At 33.4% G+C, this 13,662-nt stretch overlaps 1 protein-coding gene across 3 annotated transcripts in view; it reads left to right on the forward strand.

Moving 5' to 3' along the window:
* Positions 1-13,662, forward strand: part of LOC143257102 (solute carrier organic anion transporter family member 74D-like) — a 52,935-nt gene that overhangs the window by 24,245 nt on the left and 15,028 nt on the right. For all 3 annotated transcript variants that reach the window (XM_076515334.1, XM_076515331.1, XM_076515333.1), the window contains exons 2-4: positions 6,122-7,026; positions 7,428-7,517; positions 7,923-8,189. In XM_076515334.1, the coding sequence (XP_076371449.1) occupies positions 6,153-7,026; positions 7,428-7,517; positions 7,923-8,189 (1,231 nt within the window). In that variant the 5' untranslated portion in view covers positions 6,122-6,152. The remainder of the gene's footprint in view (positions 1-6,121; positions 7,027-7,427; positions 7,518-7,922; positions 8,190-13,662) is intronic.

The following is a 13,662-nucleotide window of genomic DNA, read 5'->3' on the forward strand; positions in this document are numbered from 1 at the left end:
GGGATGAGGTTCTTCTTCAGTAGATGTCTGTGATTTGTTGGTGATAAATACGAATAATAAACGGACAGTCCAAAATCCACTTGTTTTAATATAATATCTTTAAAACAAGTTAATATTGTGTAAATTAATTATTTACACTGTAAGATACCCAATTTTATCTAAGACTAAATAATTCTTCTTTGTTTTCCACACAGAATGTTTCAGTTGCTCTATACTTCAGTTGACAAAACAAACTATTTTTTCTACTCTTATCATAATAGCATCAGTGAATAATTCACTTACGTTACCCCATGAATTATTACAGTTGTATCCTGAACTTCAAATATTTGTCTCCTTTTAAAGTCCGCATAAACTGGTTCAATTACTTTACCCTTTATTGGACAAGAGGAATTGTTCTCCTTTTCTCTAATAAACTGTGAAACTCTTTACAATATCACCCATTTCGGATAATCGCGCCAACGCCGGCAAACTACACGTTTATCAACTTTCTGACTGAACTGTCACTTCTCTTGACTTCGTTTTAGTTCTATACTCTTGCATTTGCGAGTCACATGTATAAATAGCGTATTCACTAAGACCTGGAATTTTATGTATAGTGCTCGAACGGCGTCGAGTTAAAATACTCAGTTAAGGTAATGAGAAATATAGTGAATACTCGAGTAACGTGACGTAAACAATATTAATAAAGTCTAGACAACCAAGCTTGCCACAACTATCGCTTTTAAAATGACCAACTCTTAACTCTCTTGTTACGAAAAAGTAAACTGTCATGAAATATCAATTAACAAAATAAGTTGAACAATAATGCTTAATTAACAAACACACTAAACAGACTTGTATTATACTTGACAATAAAATGTTGTTAAAGGGAGTTGTGGTAAGGTTTGCTTATCTGTAGTTATAACAATGTTACATTGTTCAGCAAAAAGTAAGTCCATGATAATACTTAAAGCTAATAATTATGTGCTCTGTAGGTGAGGTATATTTTATTCTTGGTTTATTATGAACGTGTAGAATGTTTAATATTAGTTTAATGTTCATTATTATACATTTATCCGAATGACTACTATGGGGTTTAATTCATCATACAGTAACCTAAATTAATTTAGGTGTGTGAATAAAGTTTTGACATTTTGCCCAGTTCATTATTTGTATTATAGAGCAAACAAATGCTAATGATTATACACGCATCTTAAACATTTATTTTCCTCCAGAGGTGAAACTGAAAAAAAGAATCTGTGACGTAGAGATCTAATACATTCTTGGATTGGTCATACCCTCTGCTATAGGCTTGCAATTTCTTCTATTCAAGGCTTATCAGTACAGTTTGGATCAGCAAACCAAAGAAATACCATTAGTATATAGTGAATTAAAACGGCTTCAAAAACGTCAAAGATATTACATACACTTCACCGTTATAATAGGCCTAATTGTATTTCTTGAGTTACTGAATCAAGCTCTGCTGATGAACCTTGAATGGACGAAACTAAAGCCCATAGCAACGAGTATGGCCAATTAAAACATGAATTAGTTTTCTGCGTCACAGATTCTCTTTTCAATTTCAGTACTTATAAAAAAGGGAAAGAAAACTCTAACATGCATATACCATTAAAGAGATGGTTTTGCATTGTAAGCTTAAAATATGTATTTAGGACTAACCCTCGTATATCCTAAGTTGGCCGAATATCATGAGTTATAAATGGATTTATGTCCGAAGATATCCACATCTGCGAAGGGTGTAATCTCTTGACCTCGCTGCGTAACAAATAAAACTCATGTAATCACTTGACCTTGCAGCGCATGACAAACAAAAATCAGGTAATGGCTCGACCTTGCAGCGTGACAAAAAATTTTTAACAGTTTATTTTTCAAGGTCACACTTTCCATACATATCGGAAGTAAGAAGAAGTATACAGAATGATGAGTGAATATTCGACTCTTCGCCTGCCGTTCACTCATTTCACAGAACAAATGTTACATGTCTAACGTATGAACATGACGCAGGACATGATATTTTAGGCTAAACGTTGTAGATCAGGTGATACAACTGTCACATAAATAACATAAAACTTGCGTATAAAGACAGCAGTGTTTACTGAAATCCAAGCACGTGTGTTCTGCTGCTTAGGTAGAAAAGCAGCAGTGTTTACTGAAATCCAAGCACATGTGTTCTGCTGCTTAGGTAGAAACGCAGCAGTGTTTACTGAAATCCAAACACGTGTGTTCTGCTGCTTAGGTAGAAACACAGCAGTGTTTACTGAAATCCAAACACGTGTGTTCTGCTGCTTAGGTAGAAACACAGCAGTGTTTACTGAAATCCAAACACGTGTGTTCTGCTGCTTAGGTAGAAACACAGCAGTGTTTACTGAAATCCAAGCACGTGTGTTCTGCTGCTTAGGTATAAACACAGCAGTGTTTACGGTAATCTAAACAGGTATGTTCTACTGCTTAGCTAGAAACACAGCAGTGTTTACGGTAATCTAAACATGTATGTTCTACTGATTAGTTAGAAACACAGCAGTGTTTACGGTAATCTAAACATGTATGCTCTACTGCTTAGTTAGAAACACAGCAGTGTTTACGGTAATCTAAACATGTATGCTCTACTCCTTAGCTAGAAACATGGCGGTGTTCACGGTAATCTAAACTCATATGTTCTACTACTTAATCCGTGATGACGAGAAAACCCACTTGTATAGAAGAATATGTATGTAAAAACGGCTGGTTTGGATAGAAAAAACACTATGTAGAGGAGCGAACAACGTTTCGACCTTCTTCGGTCATCTTTAGGATCACAAAGAAAGAAAGAGGTAACTGACCAATAGCTGACCACATATTTGAAGACGGTTGTGTAATTGAGTGTAAGAATGTAGAGGGCATGCTTAGATGTTTGATTATATTTATTAATATAGATATAAAGGTGTTCCTTTGTATTGGTTTATTTTGGGCTTGAGTTGTTGTATAAGTAAGGCTTCTTTAATTTTGCGTTTGTTTCTTTATATAGTATTTGGGAGTTTTCTATGGTTATGTTGTGTGTTTTTTATTTGCAGTGTTCGAAAACGTGTGAAGGTGACTTTTTGTTTTCTTTGAATCTGGTTTCCTTTCTTCTACTTGTTTTTCCAATATAGACGTCGTGGCAGTTGTCACACCAACAATATTTATAAAATACAATGCGACAACTGCCACGACGTCTATATTGGAAAAACAAGTAGAAGAAAGGAAACCAGATTCAAAGAAAACAAAAAGTCACCTTCACATGTTTTCGAACACTGCAAATCAAATGACCGAAGAAGGTCGAAACGTTGTTCGCTTCTATACTTAGAGTTCTCTCTACCCATACCAGCCGTTTTTAAATATATATCATTCTACTACTTAGCTAGAAACATGACAGTGTTTCAGCAATCTAGACATGTGCGTTCTACTGCTTAGGTAGAAGCACAGTAGTGTTGAAGGTAATCTAAACAAGTATGTTTGACTGTTTAGCTACAAACACAGCAGTGTTTACAGTAATCTAAACATGTGCGTTCGACCCTTAAAACACATTGTAATAAGTTATATTGCATTGTGTTGTGAGATATGAAGTGACGAATACAATGACTCTTATAAAGCAGAGTGTTTGGTTACTATTGATAATCTATAAAGCTGTAGTCTTTACATGAGTAACTCGTGTAGTTATAAGCTACGTGTTTTTAAATCAAAATTAGGAAAGGTGGGAAGTGATTACGTCTCTCATGATACCAATATCGTATAGTTAATTCTGTCTTTATAACAACAGTAGTGAGACGTCCTGTAACGTTATAGTGGGAAGAAATTCGCACACAGTTGCTGCCTGTTTACAGACCGTTCGTATCTCGGGCGATAGAGCTTAGTTATCTGTAATATCCAGTAAAACATCATAACGCGATGACGTCCAAACCACGCACCTTATATTTATTAGTGATATCACATGATATGGCATTCTAAGTGTGTTTATATAAAACATAAACTTCGTTATTTCACGCGCACATTTTAACTCTTTATTTTGTTGTCGAGAGGTTCTAATCCTATGTCTCTTTAGAAGGGAGTCAAGCTATTATCGATATTTTTTCAAACGAAGAGAAATACCAATATTATACTGTCCAAGACAGTCAGGCAAGATATATTTATTGCAGACTACTGTTGTGTTCCCAAATTTGCAATACTAAACAGGGAGAAAGACGCCAACCAGCAGTGCCCTTACCATTCACCATTCACACGCTATGGGATTTAATATCACTCTGATAACGCACCGACGTACAGTACTGTGTGGTATCACCTAGTTCGTCAGCTCCTATATCTATATTCCTACCATAAGACCTGTTACAACATATCATGTATACTCTTTCTTAGTAGGCGAATTCATGGATTTATTTGTTGGGAGATCAGTATTGTCGTTTGTCTATCAGTCTGTCTCTGTGTACAGGAGATAAGGTCATATGTTCGGTAATTTCTGCGAGATTATACTTTGTTTCTTTTGAATTTCGCCTAAAGCTATACGAGGGCTATCTGCGCTAGCCATCTCTAATTTAGCAGTGTAAGACTAAAGGGAAGGTAGCTAGTTATCGTCATTCCCCGCCAACTCTGGTACCACTCTTTTACCAACAGTTTATTGGATTAAACGTCACATTATAACGCTTTTACGAATGAAAGAGCGAGCATGTTTAGTGTGATGGGGATTCGAATTTGCGACCTCAAATTGCGAATCAAGAGCCCTAACCGCCGGGGCCCCGAGATTGTACAAACTCAATTTTGTTCATGTACACCAGAAGTCGAAACAAAGCACATTATTTCAAAGTGTTTATAGACTATGGTAGAGGTATGTGGATATTGAAGATTGTTAGTAGTTTTAGAACGTTTGCCAACACCTCACGTGTCACATGGGCTAATCAAGTACTCCTCAGGTTTGGATAGAAGTATTTAACGCATAACTGCTGACTAAAAGTAGCGGTCTTTTTTTACGTAACTGCAATAACAGAAAATAGAGTGAAAGCTACTGTTTGTTTATATGTATATACATTTAAAGTTACGTTCCTAGAAGACTATTATAATTCATTTTATGACAAGTTTATTTGTCGTTGAAGCGTACAGTTTGTCATCTTTCCAAATTCTAGAAATTTGTAAATATTCGGAATTATAAATTCATCAGTTTGTTTTATCTTCATTTAGGCGTGTCCAAAGACAAAGAATTGATAATGTTGCACAAAGGGTTGAATACGTGATATTATTAGGTGAGTTATATTAGAACAGTTTGGTAGCCTCATCACGTCGGTACGGTCCATATTACCATGTCTAATCACATTTTTTTTTACGACCATGCGTTTTGACAATGGTCCTCTAGTGAATTTTCCATTGTAAAGGCTGTTATCTTCAAAAGACGCCACTCTTCTCTAGCTGCTTTCCATAATCCATTAAATGTGCGAAGACGACGGCTCTCAGTCCCAGTGCAGCACTTATTAACTAGTATACCTTTTTATGCCTACAGCTGTTTGAAGTATGGAATGGTTGAGCGGAAGATGTCACGGGGCACCTTATCTTAATGAACCCATAACCGTTTCCAAACGTAGATTTTGGCTAATCCTTATTTTTATTGAGTCTCACCTGTCACAAGTTGTACTTTGCTTACTACGACTGAGTTGCGACTCGTTGCAGGTCTCTTTCTGGATGGTTCTGGTACCTCATTGTCATCCAATGAGGTCACATTTTTATGATCTGAGTTATATACCCGCCATAAAAGCATTCAATTTTCGGTGGCGTTACACTACCTAAGAAACACGAGATGTATTTTATATTGGCTGTATTTATCGCGTAATTGGCTGACTTGCATATTCTAAATCGTTATAATATAGCGTAGTCAATCCAGTAACTCGATTCGCTGTACAAACGTGATTAAATCGAGTTTCCGTAAAACTAAAACTTCTCTCAACTGGTCTTATGAACATAAAATTTTGTTGAGGCAAAAGAAAGCTTGAACTGTGTAATTGGTAAAAATATTTATATAAAAAAGTTATATGTATGCAACTATAATCTAATAATTTTTGCATTTCTGTAAGCTTAGTGGAGAAGGCTTGAAGACGTAATTTTAATTTTTAATGTTATATTACAGATCCTTAATGTTATAAGAAGTCACGGCCAATATGATGAACAAAAACAAGCTAAGGAGCATTGGGGACGAGAGTAAGATAGCTAGTCCTAATGGAAATGAGTCCAACACACTGATTGTGTGCACTAATAACAAAATATCGAATGGTACTAAAAACATTGAGAACGTTGGACTTCCTAACGACCACCATGCAGACGATTTCGACAAACCTTACTGCGGGATAGGTTCTTTTAGGCCTAAGTGGTTTCAATTGTTTGCGAACAAGAAAACGTTTGTGGCGATATTCTGTCTCACCAGTGTTCTTCAAGGAATGTATTCCACGTACTTCGTGAGTGTCTTAACCACGATAGAAAAACTCTACCGCGTCGAGAGTAAAACCACAGGAATTATCTTGTCAGCCACGGAAATCGGACAAATAGGTGGCGCTTTCTTTTTAACGTATTATGGCGGTAAAGGTCACCGTCCGAAGTGGATAGCTTTCGGAACGTTATTATTTGCCACTGCATGTATACTTTGCTCCACTCCACATTTCCTCTTTAACATAAATTATCCGGTTTACACTGACCAAGATAACATTGGCAACCGGACTTACCAAACACTACAGAAGTTACACGCAGAACTGTGTCACTTCAAACAGATTGCCTCTTCTGAAGTTGCACCTCAATATGAAAGTGTAACCTGGTGGAAGGATAATTCCACTGACTATTTCCCAGCCGCCGAGCCTTATGGGTACGACAGAAGCTCTGATTGCGGGTTTTCAGATGTACCCAATAAAAAAACAGGGTTTATTCTCACAATATTCTTCATTAGTCTTCTCTTTATTGGAATAGGAGCGACTGCAGTTTACACACTTGGCATTCCTTACATTGATGATAACGTCGCAGCGAGAGATTCTCCAATGTATTTTGGTAAGTGGAGATCCAGTGTAATTAGCACACACTTCTTACTAGGTATGTACGGATCGAGTGTAATTAGCACACAGTTCTTACTAGGTGAGTACAAGTCAAGTGTAATTAGCACATAGGTCTTACTGGGTAAGTACAGATCGAGTGCAATTAGTATACAGTTCTTCCTAGTTGAGTACAGAGCGAGTATAATTAGCACATAGGTCTTCCTATAGACCTATGTGCTAATTATACTCGCTCTGTACTCAACTAGGAAGAACTGTATATATATATATATATATATATAATGACTGAAGCTAGACAATGTAGAAATACCGTTATTGAAGTTAGACAATGTAGATACAGTAAAAAGAGTTATTAAAGCTACACAGTACTGACACAGTTTTGTCTTCCTTGTTATTCAGCTATCACAATCGGTGTCAGAATATTTGGTCCAGTCTTCGGTTTTCTTCTCGGATCCTTTTGCATTGGACTATATGTTAATTTTCCATTTGGTAAGTTTCTTTACAGTTCATTTGAGGTAGTTAACTTTACTGAGTAAATCTCCGAGTATCAAGTAAAGAAACAAGAGTTATTAGAGGCAATCAATTTTTTTTTAATAAAATAGTTAAGTGAAGAAAGAGAAGAAAAACTGCTAGAAATATCAGTTTGTTACAAAATAATTTTGTTTTGTGTGCTCCTGTTATGTGTTAGATTGTAAATTGAAACAGATTATAAATATAGGTAGGACAGTATTGGACTTGTAAGATATTAACTGTTAGAGCCATTAATGCATTTGCTGTTAAATATTATACACATTTTAAGTGCTAGATGGAGTATTACAAATGTCAATGAACAAGGTAGATATTCACCAATATCGGTTGTATAATGTCACAATGCTATTTTTATTCTTATTTCAGAAAGTGCCAAACATCTTACACCAGATGACCCACAGTGGGTTGGAGCATGGTGGTTAGGCCTATGTATGGTTGGTGGAACATTATTTCTCACAGTTTTCCCAATGGCTTCCTTCCCTCGCAAACTACCCAAATCGTACTTCTCTGCACAACACCAGGTAGCAGTCATGCAGCTGAATGGTCAGATGAATGTAAACGTATGTAAAAACAATCAACAAGAAAAGGCATTACTGGGAAAACACAGCATAAAGAAACACAATACATCGACATGTGAGTAACAACTCTGATCCATTAATTCTGATATAAAATAAAGAGCATTTGATGTGAAACAATGGCTTTGTATTCATCATAAAGTAAGGGTACATGATAAAACTCCATAGTTTGACTTGTATTCCAGCTGTTGTAGATTCTCATTTGTTAATCATAAAACCTATAAAAACATAACTTTCCAAGTGAATTTATAGAAGTACACAGAGAAATATCTGATGACTAGAAAGGACATAATACTTTATGAACAATTACCCTACAGGAAACCATCAAGTGTAGTAATGTCTGATGACTGCAAAGGACACAACAGTGTTATCTACAGTTCCCATACGGGAAGACATCAAGTGTAGTAATGTTTGATGACTAGAAAAAGGACATAACACTGTTATTTACAGTTTTCATATAGGAAGTCATTAAGTGTGGTAATGTCTGACGATAAAAGAGTTGTTTTGAATTAAGCACAAAGTTACACAATGGGCTATCTGTGCTCTGCCCACCATGGGTATTAACACCCAGTTTTTAGCATTGTAAGCACACAGACATACCGCTGTGCCACTAGAGGCAATGACAAGAGAGAACATAACACTGTTATCTACAGTTACCATATAGGAAAACATCGGGTGTAGTAATGTATGACAACGAGAAAGGTCATAATGTTACTACAGTTACCCACACAAAGACATCAAGTAGTATTAGACTACTAGAAAAGCCATGATACTATCATCTGCAGTTATTTCTGAGTCACAATTCAAAAAGTATTTATGTAAGTGTACTTACTCAGAAGAATATAGTTGTAAATGTAACAGAACTAGTCTGTAGTAACAGGAGAAGCAAATCAAGGAACAGATTAGACATATATGTCATCTTTGCTATAATACAAGCCTTTTAAAAGTATACTTCAAATGTTCTGGTATGAACTTTGGATATTTCAATATATCAAAATATAACCATAAATTTTTTAAGCCATAAACAAAACACATTAACATGAAACAAAATATGCTGCACATTTTTAAAAAGGATCTTAGGGTAAAAGCTACAATGTGGGATTATAAAAGGTATCCTTGGTTTTGGAGGTGACTGTGGAAGTAGGTGGGGATACACCATCTATCAGTCTTAAACTCCATTTGCCAGTCTCACATAAAGAAATAAAATGAAGGAATAGCAATAGAAATTAAAATAATAAATATAGAAATAGAAATTAGGAAAGAAAAATGTGTGTGCTCAAGCCCACAATGTCCCACATCTATATGACCCTTCACAGCCTGCAGACAGTTGTGAAAAGGTGACTGCTCACGAAAGAAGAAGAAAACACATCATAAGTATTAAGGTACTACCATTTGGAGGGTAAGTAAGTTAAATAAACTTACCTCTGGAAGTTAGCATTCCAACCCCAATTATGGTAGAAAGGCACTAACTGGTAGTCCAATAAACGAATTATAATAGTATGAAAGGTCTCATTCAGTTATCTAAATTAACTAGTATGACTCCAAACCACCACACATTAAATCTACTGTAAGTGTCATGTTCCAAAGCCTTTATATGTTTTAAGGTATATATTTGCATAAAGTAGTGCCAACTTGTTAAATTACCTTATTCACAACTAAAAATAGTTATTAGAATTTTTAGTAGAATTTCTTTAACTTTTACTTCTTTATATTTATTTAATACATTCTCATATTTTTTACAGAATAGTTTAATAATTTTATTTAAAGTTACTTTATTAAATCCATAAACTATTAATTTTTGAACCAGTATTTAACATTACTGCTAAAATATTGTAATTTATTACAAATTTTACAATATCTGAATAATTTTGAAGTTATAATACTTATAATAGAAGGATATGGTACATTACTATTAAGAAAGGGTAAACTATATATTAGAAAGTCAAAATATTTTATTTTATCAAAAATATTTACCAAATCCTTATTAAATATTTTATTTTTTAAATCTAAATAATGTGCTTCTTTATTAGGTATTGAAGTATTTTCAATTTCTAATTTTACTGAATAAATAGTGTAAATAACATTATTCACTTGAGGATTATTTGTACTAATTAAATCATCTATATATCTGTAAGTTAAAGCAAAAATATCTGTATTTATGTAGTTTTCAATAAATCTATTCTCATAAAAGTAAAGATATAAAATTATAATACAAATTGGAACTCTTATTACTTGTTTAAAAACCTGATTATTGAAAAATATATAATTATCATAAATACAGAAACTTAATACATCTTAAACTTCCTTTCTTCCAGTTCTATGAAAGAATACTAGAACTGTTGTATTAATAAATGTATAACAAAGATTAAATCTTTTAATGGAATTGGGATGTACAATGAGGTGAAATCAAATGTTTAAATATTATTTATTTGTTCATGGTTTCTTAGAAATTTTTAAATGGGTTGATTATTTTTTATTATCCAAAAAGTATGTTTTTTTATTATCAAGACTAATATTTTTAATTTTATCAAATAAAGTATTAAGTAATTTATTTAATAAACTGGTCGATTGTTTAATAATTGTTCTTATTGAATTATAAATTCAATTGAAGATTTATCGAGTTTGGGAACAGCACAAAGAAAAGGTAAATCTACTTAAGGAATTTGGTTAGGGTATTGTTTATTATAAGCTTTAATGAAATTATTAATTACTGTACATTTAGATTAGTTAATAAGTTCAAATTTTTGTGTACTATTGATTTATTTTATCATAAATAATGCATAATACTTTTTACAAATTATACCAAAATTATAGTTGCCCATATCAATGGGAACTATAACATATTTTTCTTGCAATACTTGAATATTACTTTTAACTGTACGGTAATTCTTTAATCTTACACGGGATAATTTTTTACGTGCATACAACTTCCATTCCAGAAATCATCTGGATAGATAAGTTTGGTTTGTTTGGAATTTCACGCAAAGCTATACGAGGGCTATCTGTGCGAGGTGTCCCTAATTTAGCAATGTAAGACTAGAGGAAAGGCAGCTAGTTATCACCACTCACCGTCAACTCTTGGGCTACTCTTTTGCCTACGAATAATGGGATTTATCGTAACATAATAACATTCTCACCGCTGAAAGGGCGATTATGTTTGGTGTGACGGTGATTCGAACCCGCGATCCTTCGATTATGAGTGGAGTACCTTAACCACCTGGTCATGCTGGGGCTAGGTGGATAAGATTTAATATAGTTAATTTTTAAAATATATTCATCAATATTATTTTCAATAGATTTCAGAATATTTTTCTTATTACGTTTTGTAGCTATTCTGTACTTAGATCCTTTGTTGAGTAATTCACATAATATTTTATCTTTTATAATTTTCAAGTTATCAATAGCAATATGTTAATAAAAAGTATCAATAAGTAGATTATTTTTACAATCATAAGGTAAGTTATTAATTTATTGTGCATTTAAATTACCTAAAAAACTTATAATTATGTAATAGTGGACAAATTGGAACATCCTATTTATAACTGACGATAAGGCTTTAGGTTTTTACAAGGAAAGATATTATTTCTTATAGATTAAATATTGAATATTTTATGTCTGAAATTAATTACCACATATGAAGGCCTTATATGCAGTTTCTCTTTTTTAAAACTTGATACATCATTGACTTTTAATCGATATTTTATTATATCTACAAGTAAGTGTTGTGCATGATCGTTTCGAAAATAAAATTTTTTATCACATTAATTAATGCTCGTCTTTTGGGAAGATTAAGTTGATAAATTGTTTTGAAAAATAATTTACGTACATTAATATTAGAATAAAAAATATCATTCAAATTACTACAAAATTCTGAAAAATCAACCCAATTTAATTTAGTATTTTCTTTATCTCTAGTTTTCTTATTTTTATGAAAACATTATCTACAAAGAAAAATTAACAATACAGTAATCATTACTGAAATTCAAAACAGTAGAGTTATTAAATTATTGGTTTAATCCATAAAAATATAATGTTCTTAGTTTCAAAAGGTAGAAATAAGTTCTCTCGTACAAGTCTGTTGGTGTCTTCATTAATAATTTCTAACATAGCTGTCTTAACAAAGATACAAGGGTTAATTCTAAAATGTTTTAATTCTGTGGAATTCATTAAGTTGTTTTTAACCTGAGATATATGCAAACTTATACGTATATGCAATGAGTTTGAAGTCTGAGCCACGTATTCTGTATTACATTTAGTACAAGAGCTACTATCAAAAGACACAGGCATTCATTAAGTAGTGCATGACTAGATATTGACTTTTTGACAAAATTGAAAGAAATAACTGTGCTTTTATATGTTAATTGGTTTTGTATTTATATATTAGACGGTGTATCCACACCAAAATGTGGGTCTTAATTCTGCAGTCACCACCAAAACCTAGGGTACATTTTCTATCCCACATTATAGCTTGTACCCTGGCATCCTTTCAATTAGTGCAGCGTTTTTTCGTTTTCTTTCGGCTTGTTTTTTGTTATAAAACAGCCTTCTAGAACTTTCTATTACGTGGTTGAAGACCTTTTTAATCACTACTGCATCATCAAAGTATACTTTCATTTGTTAAGTCTTTGTAGATCTGAGTGCGTTATACTGAAACAATCTGAACATGGAATTCAGCAAGTCGTTTGACATAAACAGTAAATATAACGTCATGATGGAAAGGGATGTATCAGAACTACATTCTGAGAGTTCTCGTTTCCTAGATTGTGTAATAGCAAAGAAAAATTGACGTTTTGGGGAAGATTGTGTAACAATCCTGTTCCTTTTTTGAATTTCCAAAATGGTGATATCCCTTGTACTTAATGGCATTAGGAGACGGTATTATGGATCAACTTAAGGTATGAGGACCATAAAAAAGAAGAAAATAGACCTACAGGAAGTTGTAATACAGCCGTAGTAAACAAGGCTCGACTTTTTGTAATAAGTGAGAAACCATGAACACAAAAGTTACTGGCAAATGCTACTCATATTCTACAAGCATCAGTATGCAAGACAATGAAAAGGATCTATATCTGGAAATGAGGTCAACATGATATTGGTTACATATGATGTTGCCTCCTGTTCATTCACTGCATACTTCAAACAGCTAGAAAATGATACGGGTATTCATGCTATTCTAGTCATGTCGCCAGAAGCATCGTCTGTGATTTTTGTGGAATAAGAATATTGAAACTAATACTAATGTCATTCTCATATGCCAGATTGATAATACAAACAAATGGCCTAAGCATGGGCAATTTAGTATCACCAGTTCCAACCAATATTTTTATGACACAAATTGAAAAACAAGCAATTAACACAGCATTACATCCACCACTATACTGGTATAGATATGTAGACGACACGATTGCGGGTTTCACATCTACAGAACACACTTAACTTTTTCAATTACTTTAACTCTATACTTTCCAACATTAACTTCACATGTGAACAGGAAGAAAGCAATCAAATATTATTTCTTAACTAGAAAATTA

The sequence above is a fragment of the Tachypleus tridentatus genome, chromosome 7 (assembly GCF_004210375.1).
Source record: "Tachypleus tridentatus isolate NWPU-2018 chromosome 7, ASM421037v1, whole genome shotgun sequence".
Classification (NCBI taxonomy): Eukaryota; Metazoa; Arthropoda; class Merostomata; order Xiphosura; family Limulidae; genus Tachypleus; species Tachypleus tridentatus.